The sequence below is a fragment of the Neophocaena asiaeorientalis genome, unplaced genomic scaffold (assembly GCF_003031525.2).
Source record: "Neophocaena asiaeorientalis asiaeorientalis breed wild unplaced genomic scaffold, Neophocaena_asiaeorientalis_V1.1 scaffold946, whole genome shotgun sequence".
In the NCBI taxonomy this organism is placed as follows: domain Eukaryota; kingdom Metazoa; phylum Chordata; class Mammalia; order Artiodactyla; family Phocoenidae; genus Neophocaena; species Neophocaena asiaeorientalis.
Genome location: NW_020175049.1, coordinates 1,576,589 through 1,596,470, shown reverse-complemented (window position 1 = coordinate 1,596,470; position 19,882 = coordinate 1,576,589). Strand labels below are relative to the sequence as shown.

Below are 19,882 nucleotides of genomic sequence, written 5' to 3'. Positions count from 1 at the left end.
AGAATAATTTTATATATCATTCTATACTAGTATAATTTAATAATGTGATTATTATCTGTTATATATTTTATAACTTATATATTATAATTATATAATTATAATTTAAGTCATATATTATATATTAGAATATTATTATATATAATAATTATAATAGTCACTATTTGTGGAATGCTTATATGTGCTAGCCACTTATATACAGTACCTCATAAAAATCCTGTGAATCTGATCCTATTATTATCCCCACGTACCTAGGGTCTAAGGCTATGTGGCTGTTAACAGTGTGAGGATTTAAACATGAGGATGCCTGACTCCAAAGCCCTTCTCTTAACTACCCAGTTTTAGAGTTATTTGGGTCATGAGTGGAATTAGCTAACTTGCTCATTTTCCTAAGAGTTTTAGTAAGTTGGCTGTCCTCTTAAAGATGTCTGAAAGGAGCTGTCAACTCTGAGGGCAGTTTCCAAGGAGGAAATGGTTTGAGAAAAGGCAGCATCAATGGAATTGGTATGCAACAATGCAGGGTGACTACTTTGATAAATGAGATCATTCCTCATAGCATTTTTTTTTTTTTTTTTGCGGTACCTTCTCACTGTTGTGGCCTCTCCCGTTGCGGAGCACAGGCTCCAGACGCGCAGGCTCAGCGGCCATGGGTCACGGGCCCAGCCGCTCCGCTGCATGTGGGATCTTCCCGGACCGGGGCACGAACCCTGTGTCCCCTGCATCGGCAGGCGAACTCTCAACCACTGCGCCACCAGAGAAGCCCATTCCTCATTGCATTTTAAGCTCTGGGCTTTGAGTACTAAACAAAAATAACAGTAGAGAGTATCATGGTAGTCTGAGGCTTCTGAGCACCCTGTGGCTCTGATTTTTCTGTGTCCTGGACCACAGCCCAAGTATAACCTGTCTCTGTCCCTGTCCCCAGAGGCCTGGCACTGTGGACTCAGTGTTGTCTAGCAGAGAATCCTCGGAGAAGCGGCCCAACAGCATGCTTTCATTTCCGAGGTCAGTGCTTTCCTCCGCAGTTTCCTCCAGGCACAGGAATCCTTGGGGACCTATTGATGGAACTGGACCGTGTGTCACATTTGAGTTTTCTAGCTCTTGCTCTCTCTCTCTCTCTCTCTCTCTCTCTCTCTGTTGCTCTCAGTGCTCCAACAAATAAGAGTTTATTGCATACATACACTTTCCGTAGTTAAGTTAAAAGACAACGGCACTTAGGATATACTCTTTTTTTAAGCTATTCTTGGTTCCCTGGAAATTTTCATACTACCTCCCACCAACCTTAGTCCTTGCAGTATTAGTAAAATTCTTCTCACCTGCTAGGCTTTGTTCTACCTTTCACCCCTTCTCTGACCTAGTTTCTTCCTTGTCCTGCAGTCTAGACTACCTCCTCTCTGAGCTCTGTTTTTTACCACTGAAGCAGCTAGAAAGACAAGATACAGCTTCACTCCAAGAGCACAGTGGGCATTACCAGCAGCTGCTGCTGACAATTATTACAATAATGATAACGATAACAATAATAGTTATCTATGGAGCACTTACTAGATGCTAGGTATTGTTAAGCACTTTCTCAGTAGTCTTGTATTTAATCTTTACTACAACCATTTGAGATACATATTATAATTTTATTCATTTTATAGAGGAGCAAAATTAATTGTAATTTTAATTCTTTTTTTAATTTTTAATTAAAAATTTTTATTGGAGTATAGTTGATTTACAATGTTGTGTTAGTTTTAGGTGTACAGCATGTAATTTTAATCCTTTTTTTTTTTTTTTTTTTAACAAAGGAAGTGACAGGATGCAGTATTAAAAGCACTGGAATAGGAGTCAGGAGACTTGGGTTTTATTTCCAGTTTGTTCATTACTTACCCATTATTAGCTCTTAATCATGTTTTTAATCTTAATTACTGTGCCATTAACTACTATGCATTTTGGGTAAAGGAAGTTTAGGAAATAGTAACCAGCTTCCCAAAGTATTATTTTCTCTCTCTCTCTCTCTTTTTTTCTTTCTCATGTTTTTGAGTCTGTGACACCCTCTTGTGTTTGTTGGTTTGGAACAAGTCCCTCCTGGAAAAACTGTATGCCACAGACCTCAGCAAAATCAGTGTAAGGGGGAGAATAAGCCTTAAAGATTAATGAGTCCAATCCCCTCATCTTACAGATGAAATGGTTACAAAACTGAGGGGCCAATCCAGAAATAAAACCATGGCTCCTGACTGTTTCAGTGTTGTTTCCATTGTAGCATGTTGCCTTACTCATTAAATATAAATCAGTGGTTTCCAAATCGCTTTATTTTGATTATATTTTGGAAGGCAAATTTGGCTGTCCTCTTGGACATAGTTTGGTTTAAGCAATCCAGGAGGGAAATAATTGCAGTTAGTTAAGGAACAGAGATGGAAGTTCCTCTCAAATAGAGAGCCTAGAAATGGACATGAGGACTCAAATATTCAAAACAACTGTAGGTGTTTCATTTATTTGAAGTTTGGCCCTTGAATTTACTGCAAGTACCACCTCTGCCCCACCCTTCCTTCCCAACTCTAACCCAGCAATCCGTTCCTGAGATCAAAGAAAATCTACAACTACATACACCAACTAAACGAACCCCTTCCTCCCTTGCCTTTGCAAGTCCCTCACTTTTGCCTGGGGAGAGGATGGAGAAGTGGGGAGGAGAAAGAGGGAGGAGAGGAGTGGTTTTTTTCTGGGCGTACCCTGCCTGCCAGGCTGTGAATCCTTGCCTTCAAGCTATCCAATGACTACCTTTCACTGTTTCAGGCCTATGGCATCTGGTTACAGAACTAGAAAAGACAAATTCAAGCTGCTATAAAAAACAAAACTTAAATCCAGGTCTTCAAAGCAATTTATCTATATAAAAAGGGGGAGGGTCGTCGTTGGCTCCCAAAGAGAATGAGTCCATGATTTGTACTTAGTAAATTAAAGCACTTGCCTCCTTGAGAGAAGTAGACTTATTTCATTCAGAATCAGTGAGCAAGCTTAGCTGCTTCTCAGAACTGAGAGTTTACACAGTCACCTGTGGACAAGTATCTTGGTTCATTCCTAGGATTGAGCTCAAGGAGATGGAGAACAAACTGCCTATGGAGACCACTGCGGAAGAAGGTGGACAGAATGGACAAAGGAAGAGCAAGTTAAAAGACCAGTCAAACAAAGAAGAAGGCGTCCGAGGTAGGTCGATGATTTCTGGGTATAATCTGTCCCTCTTTACTACTTATGAGCCAAGCCATACTGCTTAGCAACTCCTATGGCCAGAGTAAATAAAGTTAGTTTCATGAATAATCACTGTATTATTCTCTCTAACAAACATCTTCTATCCCTGGAATCGTGTATCTCACCTTAACCGCTTTATGACTCTCAGACTCTTGAACTGTGATCTCTTTGCTGGCTCTGCACGGCTCAAAACTCAGCTGCCTACAAGGTCCAGGCAGCTAACATAAATGCATGAACTGGGCTGGGTGTCACATGATAGGGAGACATGTTAGGATAAATAATAATTTTTATGAGAAATGAAGAGACGTAGTTTTATATCTTTGATATCTGGCTTTATAGAAGATAGTGGATTCTTATATCTGCATCTTCATATAATCTGGTGTGATATGTTGTTTTGGTTGAAGCATGTGAAGAAAATCTTAGGACTTCAAAGACTTTTTGAAAGGGTCCTAGGGATCCCCAGGGGTTGCCAAACTACCCTTTGATAAAGTAGTCTAGCAGATTATTGATTTGTGGAAATGTGGGCCAAGTGGAAGCAAATTTTCTGATTCCTCGAGAGAAGCAGATATCCTGACATATGAAATCTATTGACAGTTAAATTTTGGCAACCAATTTACATTGAAACAAAAATGCTAACTGGGCCAAACAAAATATATATCAATGGGTAAACATTGGCTTGTGAATGTTGGTTTTGTGACATGTGGCCTACAGGATTACATACAAACTTTTAGCCTAATACTCACATGCTTTCATTCTTTAGCTTCATTTGTCACTGTTCCTTACAGACTCTTTCTTTGAGCAAAATTGTCTATTTATGCTCTTCTAACATGCCTTGCCCTTCCTCAACTTCATGCTTCTGTTCACTCTTTTTCTCCTGCCTGGGATTCCCTTCCTTTTTTTACAGTCTATCCCAATCCTACTCTCCTCTTTGTACCCTTTTCACATCTCACTTCCTCCATGAAAACTTCTCTCATCAGTGGATTCTGAAGTGGCTTCTCTCTTCTCTGAACATTAGAGATTGCACCATTTATTTGAGATTTAGACATTCTGCATCATTGTCCTGAGTTGCTATTTATATAATATGTGTAAATCATTTAGTACTGTTGGCAGGTGGTAAGACCTCCACAAATGGCAGCTCTCATGTTTTCTGTTTATATCTTTTTTTTTTTTTTGCGGTACGCGGGCCTCTCACTGTTGTGGCCTCTCCCGTTGCGGAGCACAGGCTCTGGACGCACAGGCTTAGCGGCCATGGTTCACAGGCCCAGCCGCTCCACAGCATGTGGGATCTTCCCGGACCAGGGCACGAACCCGTGTCCCCTGCATCGGCAGGCAAACTCTCAAACACTGCACCACCCGGGAAGCCCCCTGTTTATATCTTATTTTTCCTCTTCAACGGTATTTATTGAAAGATCTTTAAGGGCGGAGACTTGCCTCTTTGTATTTTCTAAAGTGCCCAGCCAGAGCTTTGCATGTAATAAGTATACAGCAAAAAATATATATATTTTAACCACGCTAGGGCAAGGGACAATATTTTAAAGATAAGAAAGTGTATCTTATGTGAACTATTTCCCTAGTAAAATTATGAGTTTTAAAAAATCTGTGTTAAGTACAAACCACCTATGTAGAGTTGAAAGGAAACTCACTTTCATTCATTCTACAGAGATCTTATCACCCAAGGTAATTCAAGATAGACAAGCTATGTCCCCCGCCAAAGCAACAAATGTCAGTTTCCCGCACAAACTGGAGCAGAATGGGAGTGGTGGGAAGAATATGAACACTGAAAGGTAATGCATTGGGTATTTTCTTTCTTTCTTTCTTCCTCCCTCCCTCCCTCCCTCTATCCCTCTCTCTCTCTCTCTCTCTTTCTCCCTTTCTTTCTTTCTTTCTTTCTTTCTCTCTTTCTCTCTTTCTTTCTTCCCTTCTCTCCCTCTCTTTCCTGCATTGGGTCTTCATTGTGGCACGTGGGTTCTTCTTTGTTGCGGCGTGTGGGCTTCTCCAGTGCTAATTGTGGCACGTGGGCTCCAGAGTGATCGGGCTCAGTAGTTGTGGCACGTGGCCTTAGTTGCCCCATGGCATGTGGGATCTTAGTTCCCTGACCAGGGATCGAACCCACATCCCCTGCATTGGAATGTAGATTCTTAACCACTGGACCACCAGGGAAGTCCCTGCGTATTTTTTGTGTTGTACTTTACTAAGTATATTTTCAAGTCCTATCTTGATGCAGGGAATTTTAAATAAGTGTTCATTGATTCGTTCCTTCATCCACTATTCTTGATGCTACATTCTAGGTGCTGGGGATAATCAAGACGACCAGGGCTCACAATCTGTGGGAAAGCCAGAGTGATAAATTATGATTCAGTAGGATAAATGCTGTGACAGAGGTGGAAACAAAAGAGCACAGAGGAGGAAACATCTAACTTTCCTTGTTGGTTTTGGGAAAACCTGTGTTGTTTTCTCAGTGTGTGGATATTAAGATGTGACACAGGTTCATATTTAGATCAAATTGGAAAGCATTTTTGCCAAACATGGCTGGCACTCAATAAATGTTCTTTGAGCAAAAGAATGTACTACAATTTATGATGGTCCTGTTTTCTTCTTATATCAGAAGATTTCTATTTTCTCCTCTCCCTTTGTGTAGGATACTTTTTAAGACCTCAGATCAGACCTTATGGTTCTGATAAGTATCTATTGAGCATCTACTATATATCTTTCACTGTGCTGTCAACTTTCAATTTATTAATGTCACAATATATCAGCTATCATATGTGTAATTTAGGTGCTTTGTGGATTCCTAAAGTCATGTTCAAAACCCTGGGCATGCTTCTTTTGAGTAATCTCGTTATGAAAGATAATTGAGAATTAAATGTCTAGTACTTTGGAATTTAGCTGAATCCAACAAACATTGAGCACCACTGTGTGCCAGGCACTATTTGGACACTGAAGCTATAAAGCTATGAGACATAAAAGACGTATAAACCAACTTTCATAAACTTAGTCTTGTAGAGAGATTGAGGCTAAAGAAATAATGTACGTGATGAAGATAACAAAAGAAAGTACAGAGGCTGCAAAGAGGGAGTAATTATTAGGGATTCCTAGTAAAGGCTTCCTATGGAAGTTGACCAAACAATGGTTTTTTTTTGGTTTTTGGTTTTTTTCTGATTACTAAAGTAATACATCTTTATCACAGAAATTTTGGAAGAAATGAGAAAAGCAAGAGATACAAAACAATCACCCATAACCCCACTAAATAGAGGAAACTTTCTGTAACGTTATGGGTGTACATCCTTCATTTCAATGCATATATAATATGTACATATATTTATACTCGAAACATATAGATACATTTTAAACAAAACTGAGATCGTATCATATGAACCTTTGGTACACAACAAAAAGTGGTGAAAATTTCCCTATGGCTTTAAATATTCTAAAACATGAACAAATGTTTGCTCATCATCTCATTGATTAAACCTTTTGTTTAGCCCATCTCCTGTGGGATACTTAGATGGTTTTTAGTTTTTTATATTATGAATAATGTTGTATCAAGTATAATCACACATAATTCTCTGCACACACCTGAGTATTCTGTAGGATAAAAACTTTGAAGTGAAATTTCAGAGATAAGGGATGAGCCCGTTTTTCACGCTTTTGATACACATTACCAGTTATCCTCAGGAAGATTGTACCAAATTATCTCCCCAGTAGCAGTAATGTGAGGGACTGCTGTGTTCTCTACAGCTTTGCTAATACTGGACACTGTACCCTCCACGCACCCAGGGTAAAAGCTAAAGTCATTACTGTGGCCGTCAAGGTCCTGCCTGATTTCTGACCTCTCTCCTACTTTTTGCCCACTAACTCATCTTCCTCAAGCCATACTGAACACAGGCATGCTCCCACTTCAAGGCCTTAGTGCTCATTTGCTCTGCTAGGTCCTTTTCCATCAGATATCTGATTATTATTATTCCTTTACTGCCTTCAGGTATCTGCTCAAATTTCACCTTTTTGGTGAAAACTCCCCTAGCCGTTCTATTCATGATTTAATACTCCATTCCTCCAGCATTGCATGGCATTTATCATCACTGAACAGACTATAGAATTCACTCATTTACCTTGTTTATGGGCTGTCTACCCCCATCAGCATGTCAATTCCATGAGGACAGAGCTTTTTTCATGTGTATTTTGTTCTTTACTACCTCTCCCATGCTTAGAGCAGTACATATAGTAAACACTCAATAAATTTTTGGAGAATGAATAAATTTTATCCCAGTTTCACTGAACTGGTAACTGAGACTTTGTAAGATTACCCAGCTTGTCTAATGCCAGTCAGCTTCTAATAAAGAAAGCTGGGCTTTGAACCCACTCAGGTTTATCTGATATAAAGCCTGGGTTCTTAACCTCTATACACGTAGATGCTCTAAAGAAAACCACTGAGATATTTCTCATTTTCTTATATTTATACTTGTTTCTAAAATTATCATTAATAATTGATGATAATTGATGTCAGACTACATTAACATTAATTAATGTTACATTGTTTTTTATAGGTTACGATCTCTGGGTGGTCTGAAAAATGACAATGAAATGAAGCCTAAAATTTCTCCAGCCATTTCTTGCCAGGATCATAATAGGGCAGGACAGGTACAGTGTCTTCATAGAAACAAAACCCAGTCAGAATCTTCCTCTGACTTCTGTTTCTCAGAGAGAATTCTGGGAATTGCTCTTTCTTTAAAATATGGGTATGGCTCAAGTACTCAGGACCCATAATTGGACTGGGATAAATCTATCTACTAGTCAAAATCTACTAGTTCACAGAAATAGGGTTGGAAAATCTCCACTTTCTAGTTGCTATAAACACATCTGTTCAGGCAAGAGTTTATTAAATGCTCTGGAATATTTGTGGGGTCTTCTCTGAAAATCTCACTTGGCTAATACCTTTAATACTTCCTTTTATGAAGTGTACTTCTTGATACACCTAGCCTTTGGAGAGCTTGGAAAGGGAATGCACAGGCAAAAAGGTAAAAGGTAAAAATCAATTTGCCCTGAAACTTGGTGTTACAGGAAATGTGTTATGTATGCTGGCAACGAGCACAGCGGAATTCCCCGTTGTACTACAGTGAGGAGAGGAAAAGGAGAGAGATGGAAGATGAGCGACTCCTACAGCAGTATCAGATGCTGAAAGATCAAGAGTCTGTCTTCAAAGAGCAGGTAGGTCAACACCTCGGTTAAGGAGTGTTTAACATGGGACAGGAGAACGTGATTATAAAACACCATTTAAAAAGTTCCATCGTGTGTCTGTACTGTAACATATTGAACCATTTACTTCCTGCTGAACTAAAGCTTAGGTTGTGTCCAAGTTTTCACTAATAGTAAACAGTCCTGGGATGAATATCCATGCAGCTGATGTTTGTACGTGTCACTGATTCCCCCCACCCCCCCCATGAAGACTGAGTTTTATTATTTATTTATTGGCCAGACCGTGCAGCTTGTGGGATCTTTGTTCCCAAACTAGGGATTGAACCCGGGCCACTAGCAGTGAGAAGGCCAAGTCCTAACCACTGGACCACCAGGGAATTCCCAAGACTGAGTTTTAAAGGTGGAATTCCTGGATTATATAGCTTTATTTTTTATTTCTCATAAAATATAATCCAAGTCAGGGCTTTTCCCTTCACATTCATGGCCTATCTCAAGTAAAGACAGAATGGCACCTTTGCATTTGCTTTATCCCAATTTCTGTGATCTCCAATAACTGGCCTTACTGTCTTCTCCTGCATTTGTGATATCAGAGGTAACCACTCATGAAATCTTCTGTTCCTTCTTACGATCCCTGTAGAGGTGGTGCCTGGAGCCCAAGAATGGGAAACAAAAGCCCACTTAAAAAAAAAAAAATCTATGAACACATCAGAAAGTATTTACCATTGCCTCCAAAAGGCAGGTTTCTACCTTGGTTGGGTTACCTTAATACAGTAGAATTAAATTTTTAAAAGCTCTATTTCAATATGTGATTTTTTTTTCTCAAAGATGCAAAGTCTGGCTAGTAGAGAACAGAATCAAAAAAATGCTGCCTATAATCTTGGAGTTGCTGAAGCCATAAGAATCCACAAGAATGAGAAACCTGAATTTCATGTAAGAGTCTTTTCGAAATTTCTAGGGCTGATACCTGCCCTACTTGTGAGCATTTGGATCCACTCTCCGTATTGCACCAATTTTTAAAAAATGGTAGAGGTAAAAAGAGGCTTGTGCAAGGCTGACGCTTCCTTCCAGGGCAGGAGTGGTCCAGGATCTGCCTCCACACAATTCACATTCATAATACAATTCCTACTAGTCATGAGAGCATTTAATGATAGTAATTTTCAACCAGGACCTTGGAAAGGTGGGGATAGGGACAGTATATTAAATTCCTGCCCCAGGATCAGATGATCTAAGTAGAGAACCAACATCCCCTGGGAGCTTGCTGGAAATGCAGAATCTAGGGTGCCACCTCAGACCTCCAGAATGAGAATCTACGTTTGAACAAGATACTTAGATGATTTGTAGTTTCCTTAAAGTTTGAGAACCCCAGCTCCAGAGGGACGTGAGCCACCTGTTTTGCCACTGATTTAATGTTTCCAATCATGATGTGCCTACCTTTATTTCTGCCTGAATCTTCCTTCTTTCACCTCACTATCTAGGCAGTGTGACACTCTGGACATACACCTAATAAAACAGATTTTCTTTATTCATCATCAAGCATTCATTGAATTCCTTTGTGTTGGCCACTCTGCTAGTGGCTAGGAATACAAAGGTGAATAACACAAGGCCCCTCCCCCACTCAGGATAGTGGGGGAAAGAGATTTAAAGAGACAAGTGTGTGATACACTAAATTCTATGATAAATCTTTGAACAGAGCAAAGAGGAGAGTCACTTAACCCAGACCAGAGATCTGAGAAGACTTCCTGGCATACAGGAGTTAGGTAAAGAAGTGAATGGAGGAAAAAACCTTCCAGGCAGGGGCAATAGGGAAGGAGGAAGAGGGGGCACCATGCTTTTGAGCTTTAGGTACTCTCTCTCTCTCCTCTTAGATAGATATAAGGTCCACATTATATATCTATTACTGCCTACTTTGTATCTCCTCTTTGTTATAACCGTAGGTACCTTAAAGTGAAAAGGCCAAAACAGAAGTTTTGATTCCCCTTCTCAAACTGTTCTTCTCCCAGCCTTCCCATTTTAGCAAGTGGTATCACCAGCCAGACAGTTGTATGAACCCCATACCTAAAAGTGATCCTAGACTACTACTCCTCAGTCACCCACATCCAACCATCTGCAAGCCCACTTGCCTTCACCTCCAAAAGCTATCCAATATCTCTCTATGTCTCTTCATCATCAATGTCACCACCCTAATCCAAGTCACATTAGAAGGCTCAACTTTTTTAAAAAAAAATTTTTATTTATTTATTTTGTTGCATTGGGTCTTAGTTGTGACAGGTGGGCTCCTTAGTTGTGGCACGTGAACTCTTTTTTTTTTGCGGTATGCAGGCCTCTCACTGTTGTGGCCTCTCCCGTTGCGGAGCACAGGCTCTGGACACGCAGACTCGGCGGCCATGGCTCATGGGCCCAGCCGCTCTGGGCATGTGGGATCTTCCCAGACCGGGGCACGAACCCGGGTCCCCTGCATCGGCAGGCGGACTCTCAACCACTGCGCCACCAGGGAAGCCCCACGTGAACTCTAGTTGTGGCATGCATGTGGGATCTAGTTCCCCAACCAGGGGTCGAACCCAGACCTCCTGCAATGGGAGCGTGGAGTCTTAACCACTTTGCCACGAGGGAAGTCCCAGAAAGCCCAACTTTTGCACTACTTCCCTAGTCAGGCTCTCTGCTTGCCCTCCTACAATCTGTTCTCCACACAGCAGCCAAGGTGATCTTTTAAAACTGTTACCAATGGGCTTCCCTGGTGGCGCAGTGGTTGAGTCCGCCTGCCGATGCAGGGGACATGGGTTCGTGCCCCAGTCTGGGAAGATCCTACATGCTGTGGAGTGGCTGGGCCCGTGAGCCATGGCCGCTGAGCCTGCGCGTCTGGAGCCTGTGCTCTGCAATGGGAGAGGCCACAACAGTGAGAGGCACGCGTACCGGGAAAAAAAAAAAATTATGTAAAACTGTTCACCAAAACAGATCATTCTCTGGTTTAAAGCCTCTAATGGCCTTCCACTGAATTAAAATAAAATCCAAACGCCTTACCTTGACTTATCAAGTCCTCCTGGTTTGGCCTGTCTCCCTCTTTGAGCTCATCTGCTCTACTCTCCCCTTGCTCACTATGCCTCAGCCTCATAGACCTTCTTTCTGCTTGTTTCCATCTAGTGTCTTTGCACTTGCTGATCCTTCTGTATAGGACACCGGTCCCCTGATATTTGCAGTGGAGGTGATTCAGTCACCTCCCTAATAAAAGCCTTCCCTAATAACCAGTTTAGCCCCATTCCCACCTGGACACTCGCTATGAGAAGAGCTTCATAGTACCTATCACTACCTTAAATTATCTGTGTGTGGTTTGCTTGTTGGCTGTCTGTCTCGTGCACCAGCATGCAGGCTCAGTGAGCGTGAGGCTCTCTGTGGATCGCTGTTCTTGATCACGGCTGGGTTCCCAGTGTCTAGCGTGGTTAGGCTCAGAGCAGGAGCTCAGTTTTCCCTCTTCCACTTCCTCGCAGTCCCTGCTCATGCTTCTGCACTCACTCAGAATTCCTCCTCCTTTCAGTATGCAAGTTGTAAGTACTAGCGGAGGGCCTACTCCGTGAAGTCCTTTTTCATCTCCCTCTCAGTGATGGGGCTTTGGTCAGTTCTGCTCAGATTCATCCCTGAGCGTACTCATATGATTCTGTGGGTCACTAGCTGGTCAATGTGTTGAGGTCTGGGCACACATTATCAATTAATCAAGGCTTTCTGATTGATTTTAGTCTTCTGAATGATTACCCTTATTCTTTGTTGCTTTTCAGTATTCTAGAATAAATGAGTTGCTTCTCTTTTATTCTAGAAATCCTTCTTGTTTTATAAACGGCCACTCAGTCCTGAGATTAATGCTTTTAAGCAAGAGGAATATTCCCAAAGTCTCCTGAAACAAATTGGTCACAGACGGGAAAAGGACATGAAGCAAAGACAAAACAGAGAGATGATGGACCGCCTGGAACAAGTGCAGCTGGCAGAGGAGTGAGTCTAGCCAGACGTGCTCTGGAAAATGGATTCGGAATGTTCACGTGATGCTTCTTTCCACGTGGGATTGGATCAGCGTTGGTAGTTTCATTAGCACAACTGTAACCAACTGAGCAAACCAACCCAGCTAGCAGCCAGTACCATAGCCTAACACTTCGTTAGAAACATGGAAAAGCCAGCATTGTTAGAGTAATCATTAGAGTAATGATTGCTGTCTATAATCATTTTAATTACACAGTATCATTTTGTATTGTTTTGTGATCGCTAATCTTGGTAGACGGAGGAAGGGACTTGTCTTGAGCAGGCTTCATTCCCAGCTATTCCCAGGTAACCTCAAGGCAAAACTGAGTTGTATTATAGGTATGAAGGGTGTCCTATGGAACCTGAGGGCAGGAATGTATGGGGGACCCAGGAAGACTGGAACCAGGAACTAAAACCCATATAAAAAAAGCTTTCCGTCTGCTCACACCCCAGCTCCTTAGCTGACATTGTCTGTATTCCAGCTCACAGTTGGACGAATTTCAGTCTCAATTCCAAATTTTCAGGAAAGAGAATCTGATTGGTCCTGCTTGGGTTATCTGAGGCCTGGGATAGGGTCAGGGCCACAGAGTTCAAACATGCCTAAGTGGGCCATACTTCTGCTACTGAGGTCAGGAGAGCAATTAAGGAGGCTACTGTGGTGTGAGAGAAACTCCTAAAACAAATAAGAATCTAGTTTCTGTGACCAAAAAGCTATTTCCATAAAATGCATATGTTCCATTATATTCACTTTACAGATCATGTGGAGGTTGCATATAATAGATTCATTTTATAATAGGAAAGACCGCTCTTCTTAAAAAGGAATCTTATGATGAGTCACTGTATTGCATGCAGAGACACTTCCTGCTTTCCTATCTAGATTTTTTTAAGCATGGGGGGAGGAGGGGTGCCTGTCTCAATGGTAGTGCATTTGGACTGTATGGTTGGTCACTTGCTTATACCTGCCCATCCATCCCTGTCCAACACATTGTCCACTAGCCTATGGATTTGAATTACTCTTTTCTTTCTTAAAATGAAAGCTCCTAGAAGGAAATATCACTTTTCATCAGGCTCTTATTCCTATTAATATTTATTAAACATGTTTTGTTGATGTTAATCTGTATTACTAAACACTCTATAACAAACTGTGGTCCCACCTTCTCTTATTCATAACTGCCAGACTTGCTGCGCAAAGAGCCAAATATATAAAAGATAAGATGGAAGAAACACAGTGTTACAAGAGAGCTTTGGATGCACAGGTAAGGGCCAATTATTCCTTTAAACTTTTTTGGGGTTTCAATAGCATTCTAAAAATATGTATAAATCCTGTAACGTTACGAATACTCTTATGTGTTATCCATTTGGTGGTTCTGAGGCCCTTGTTCTTTCCTCTGAGGTGCTGGTTTTTACTATGCTACGGCCTTGTGCATTAAGTCTATTCCCTGGTATAATTATCATGTGCATTATGTGTGTCCCTGCTTCAGATAAAGAACAAACGCCCCCAGCTGCCCATGTTTGAGCCAGACTCTTCAGAGCCCATCTTTGGTAAGGAGGAGGGTGAGCCGATGGTGGAAAAGCGAAAGAGAGAGCAGAGTTACATGAAGCACCAGATGGAGGCAGCTGCTAACCACAAGAAGACAGCCATCTTGAACCAGCTGGTGGACCAAAAGTGGGATTTGTTGATGCTTCAGAGGGCACACAAAGAGTAAGACACCCTGGATCCTTCCTCCTCCTCCCCTCCCCTCCAGAGAAGCAATCATGATAGTGAACACATTGAGGACTTACTATGTGCAAAATGTTATTCTAAGCTTATTATGTGCTTTATCTCGTTTCATCCCCACAATTCACCCTATGAAGAAAAGTTATTAAATTAGGCCTTCCCTGGTGGCGCAGTGGTTGAGAGTCCACCTGCCGATGCAGGGGACACGGGTTCGTGCCCCGGTCCGGGAAGATCCCCCATGCCGCGGAGCGGCTGGGCCCGTGAGCCATGGCCGCTGAGCCTGTGTGTCCAGAGCCTGTGCTCCGCAACGGGAGAGGCCACAACAGTGAGAGGCCCCCCCCAAAAAAGTTATTAAATTAAAAACAAACTCATTTTTAAAAGAATATTATGTATTCATGTGTATATAAACATATTTATACACAAATATAATGTAAGATAAACAATAATTAATTCCAAATGCATTATCTTATTTCATATTCTTTTCCATTATGGTTCATTATAAGATGTTGAATATAGTTCTCTTGTTGTTTATCGATTTTCTTTATAGCAGTTTGTATCTGCTAATCCCCAACTCCTAATATATCCCTCCCCCACCCCCTTTCCCCTTTGCTAACCATAAGTTACAAACAAACTCTCTCGATCCCACTTCTCCCTCTACTTACCTTTCCACAGTTCTCTTTCCCTTTACAGGACAATGTCTGAAAAGAGTTGTCCACCCCAGCACTGTCACCTGGAAATACAATGTGAGCCACAAATGTGCTGTCCTGCTCAAGTGGACACAAACATGAAACTGAGGCCCTTTCTCAACCTCCTCTAAACCCCTTCTTCAGAGAAGCTGTGCTGATGTTTGCTGGTGCAGGGGTGCCGAAGGTGTCAGGGTAGGCAGAGGAGGACTTTATGCCATAGCAATGCACAATACCTTTAAACTCAAACAACAGACATCCACTGTTTTAAAGTACCCGTTGGTTACCCCACAAATGGGGAATGTTTTTAAGATCCTGACCAGCCCTCAGCCTTGTAACATCTCCTGGGCTCCTCTTGTCTTCCCATTTCCCATGTTTCCTACTCTCCCGCTTCCACCCTCTGATTGCCACAGAGAACTACAGTTTCTTCTTTGTAGATGTTCAGCAATTTTCAGATACTTGATCAAAGTTCTCAGGAGTTCCAAGAGGGCTTCTCTTCAAAGGAAACTCCTCTTTTAGAAAAGCAGTTGTACTTATAAAAAGAAAAAAGTTATTATATTAAAATTTTATAAATTTTGTAAATGGTCAGTGGGATGGTGGTGCAAAGATCTGTTATATTCTATAGCAAGTAGGTTCAGACCGGAATATATGAGTAGAATAATTGGGTGAAGGTGGGAGGATATTGTGATAAGGGTGGGGTTGGATTGGGGTAGAGAGGTGAGAGTAGTTAAATGCATGGCTTTTGGAGTCAAATCAGATGGGGGACTGAGTCTTGCATCAGCCCAGGGCAATGTATACTTGTATGTCTGTACTGTTTGCTAAAATACTGAAATATTTCCATACTTGATTAACAGCTGTTGCCCCAAGCCCCACAAGTGCACCCCTGCTTCCCAGGCTGCTCCTGCCCCTCCCTGGGATCCCCCATCCCACCTCTCCATGATCTTTCACCGAATGGATGAATACCTGGGGTCTCCAAGACCACTTCCGGTCTCCATTCTGATAGATTGATATGTGGTTCTGCCATTTTACTAGTTGTGTGGGATTGGGCAGGTTACAGCCCCCTGAGGGCATTGGTTTCCTTATCAGCTATTAGGGAGAATACTAATATCTACCTCCAAGGTGGTTAATATCTACCTCCAAGGGTCAAATGAAGTTCTTGTAAGGAGCTTGTTTCATAGCAAACAGCTGCCCCTTGCCCGGCAGTGGCTCTGCCTTTCCGAGCATGCTGCCACAGCCAGATCTGGGACCCTTTGCATGTGTTGCGGAGATTATTGCAGTTTCCTCCTCTGCTCCTTAGCTTCTTTGGCTGTTCTCCTGAACATGGAGTTAGGAGGGTTTAAACTCTGTCACTTCCAGACTGTGTGACCTGGACCATATCACACATGGGGTCTTTGAGCTCTCTTTTCCTCATATGAAAAATAAGGATATCACACCCCCCCTGCCTATCCTCACTATGACGATTAAATGAGATTATGTATGTGAGAGCATTTCTGGAAACTTCAGAGCTCTGATCAAATACAAACTATGGTCGTTATCTGGTGATCTCTTTTGTTGGAGTTCTGGTTGTAAACCCCCGTTTTTATATGGATTAGATCCTTGTCTTTTGTTTCTATATCCTTTACTGATTATTCCATATTCTCTTCTCTTTTCTTTCCCAACTTCCCCATCCTCGGTCCATCTCAAGATGTGATCTTAGGTCTTCCTGTGGCAACTAGAAGGTCACTTTCTTTCAGAGGGAATGACGTAGTCTGTGTGATCCAAACAGGCCTGCTGAAGTATTTTTACTTGTTTTACTTTTTTTGCTTTAAACTTTTCTGCTTCTGTTTAAAAAAATATTACAATTCATGCTCATTAAGTCAGTTAGTGGAGAGATTAAAAAAATAAGGCTAATAATCTCCCCTACTGAGTAGTCAGTGTTAAGTTTAGCCTTCTACATTTTTTCCTGTTCTTTATAAATATATTCAAACATTATACACATATATATTTTTCCTTCCATTTTTGTAAATGAAAATGAGGCCCGTGAAATCTTACATACTACTCTGCAACCCAACCTTTCTTTAACCTAATAATGTGTCATTAATTTGTATTTAGGTCAGTACCTATATATGAAATTCATTTTTCTTTAATAACAGCATACTATCTATAATATGGATTATATAGTTTAACTTTTGCACCATTGATGAACATTCACTTTCTTTGCAGGTATTTTGCTATTACAATAATTCTGCATTAAGCATTTTTCTTATTTTTCCTTATACTGGTTGTTTTGTTTCTACTGGATAAATTCCTAAAAGTGGGGTTGCAGGATCAAGTGTATGGCACATTTTAAATACTACCAGATACTGACACTTTGCTTTCTAAAAAGGTACAGCAATTTGCTTCCACCAGCAGTCTTGGGAGAATCCTAGTTGCTTCCCCTCTAATCTTACTTCGTGTTCTTACTTTCTAGGCATTTAAAGTAAACTGACTTTTAAACCTATCCTTTAAAGAATTGTATAACAATGGCCAAAAAGCATATGAAAGGATTCTCAACATCAGTAATCACTGGGGAAATACAAATCAAAACCACAGAGAGTTAGCTGCTCATTAACAAATGGTTTCCATGCTCTGTGAGAGTGTGGGGGTGACCCTTATTCAACTGTCAGCTGTCATCATTTGTGCTGTTGGAACTAGAGGTCATTTAACATTTAACTCTATGTGTGCCTCTCCAAGATAAGAGGTATTCCATGTTTTATTGAATATTTACTTATGTAAACCTGTGACACAGGGATTCTCTACTCCAGTGAATAAAGGTGGCAGGGTAGGAATGTGAGATTTAAAATACGGCTGTGTTTATATTACACAATTTAATAATTTAATTCCAGTAATATAGAATGCTGGAATGCCAACTCTATGGAAGTCCGAATGGAGTAAGCAGTCAGCAAATTGTTCATGTTTTCCCCTGCAAAACACCTATGCAGATGTAAGAAAATGTCTTTCACTATTTAGGATATATATATCAGTGTGACATACATGGATAAGATGGCTATCTTTTTTTTCTATGTTTTTTTTCTGAAAAGAAAACATTTATACATTTGCAGAATAGTGTAATAAGATTTCATAAATACAAAGATAAAATGTGTTATCATTTATCTTGGATTATAATATCTGTGGCTTAATTGCCTTGTGAAATGTCCAAAACAAGAACAATTATATATTTTTCTTACACCACATACACCATGAAACATTTAACAAGTACTTGTTTTAGACCATTCAAAAGATTAGGAAGGAAGAAAATTGTCTATTCAGTATTAGTTAAAACCATTAAGATGTGAATATATATGATGTAAAGAGGAACGATAAAGGAAACTAGAACTGACAAGGAAAGAGGGAGAGAGAGAGAGAGAGAGAGGGAAAAGGAGAGAGAGAGAGAGAGGGAGACTACCTCACATGTGTTAGGATGGCTATTATTAAAAAAAAAACAACAACAGAAAATAGTAAGCATTGGAAAGGATGTGGAGAAATAGGAACCCTGTATGCTGTTGGTGGGAATGTAAATTGGTATAACCACTATGGAAAACAGTGGTGGTTCCTCAAAAAATTAAAAGTGGAATTACCATGTGATTCAATAATTCCACTTCTGGGTATATATCCAAAAGATATGAAAGCATGATCTTTCAGAGGTATTTGCACACTTATGTTCATAGCAGCATAATTCATGATAGCTAAGAAATAGCAGCAACTCAAATGTCCAACCACAGATGAAAGGATAAACAAAATGCAGTATACACATACAATGGAATATTACTCAGCCTTAAAAAGAAAGAAAGTTCTGGCACATGCTACAATGTGGATGAACCTTGAGGACATTATGTTAAGTAATAAGCCTGCCACAAAAAGAAGACAAATACTGTATGACTCTGTTTATATAAGGTAATTAGAGTAGTCTAATTCATGGAAACAAAGTAGAATGGTAGTTGACAGGGGTTGGGGGAGGGAGAAATAGGGAGTCGTTGTTTAATGGGTTTAGAGTTTCAGTTTTGCAAGGTGAAAAGAGTTCTAGATATTGATTGCACAACAGTGGGGATATAGTTAACACTATATATCTGCATGTTTAGAAATGGTTAAGATAGTCAATATTATGCGTTTTTTTTCTTTTAATTTAATTAATTAGTTTATTTTTGGCTGCGTTGGGTCTTTGTTGCTGCGCACAGGCTTTCTCTAGTTGTGGCGAGCGGGAGCTGCTCTTCATTGCGGTGTGTGGGCTTCTCATTGTGGTGGCTTCTCTTGTTGTGGAGCACGGGCTCTAGGTGCCTGGTCTTCAGTAGTTGTGGCATGTGGGCTCAGTAGTTTTGGCTCACAGGCTCTAGAACGTAGGCTCAGTAGTTGTGGCGCACGGGCTTAGTTGCTCCGCGCATGTGGGATCTTCCTGGACCAGGGCTTGAACCTGTGTCGCCTGCATTGGCAGGCAATTCTTAACCACTGCACCACCAGGGAAGCCCCTATGCATTTTTTTTTTTTAAACTACAATTTTAAAAAACGGTGAAAAGATAAAAAAGGTTATGAAAAAATATATATAATAGGTACCATTCTGTCGTTGAACTCCCATTATGTGATAGGCATTGGCGCTTTCTGTATATTATCCTACTTAATCTTTATAATGACCGCACAATAGCTACTGAATCAACGCTTGTTAGAGGATAATGGGGCCATGCTATTTTAGAATAAGTGAACCAGCACAGAGCACATTACAGTATTTTATCGGCGGGTCCTGACACCTAGTGGCGGTTGGTACCTGTAACACAAGACCCTTCAGAGCAGGCAGGCTAAATCAAGGGTCACATTTAGTGAAGTCCCTTCTAGAATTTAATGAGAACTGACTGTAAGAGTTTCAGTTTGGCAAGAAATAGACACATTTATATTGAACCAGGTTTAAGGTGATTCATAGAGCAGTGACTACATGTTTAGAGACCAGTAATAGAAACACTTAACATTGGGAATGCTGGAACACTGTGCTTGAAGAGAGATATTATACTGCAGTCATTTCTTTGATGATGTGACCTTCACCAAACATGTTTTTTTTTTTTTTTTT

The 19,882-nt window shown here is 40.8% G+C and overlaps 1 protein-coding gene across 1 annotated transcript in view; it reads left to right on the top strand.

The window, feature by feature from the left end:
* The window catches only part of CCDC81 (coiled-coil domain containing 81), a 36,953-nt gene that overhangs the window by 13,682 nt on the left and 3,389 nt on the right, over positions 1–19,882 (top strand). Inside the window, exons 5-13 of the mRNA XM_024763606.1 lie at positions 920–999; positions 3,053–3,174; positions 4,877–5,000; positions 7,761–7,854; positions 8,275–8,421; positions 9,235–9,339; positions 12,215–12,387; positions 13,589–13,667; positions 13,893–14,113. Of these exons, the coding sequence (XP_024619374.1) occupies positions 920–999; positions 3,053–3,174; positions 4,877–5,000; positions 7,761–7,854; positions 8,275–8,421; positions 9,235–9,339; positions 12,215–12,387; positions 13,589–13,667; positions 13,893–14,113 (1,145 nt within the window). The remainder of the gene's footprint in view (positions 1–919; positions 1,000–3,052; positions 3,175–4,876; positions 5,001–7,760; positions 7,855–8,274; positions 8,422–9,234; positions 9,340–12,214; positions 12,388–13,588; positions 13,668–13,892; positions 14,114–19,882) is intronic.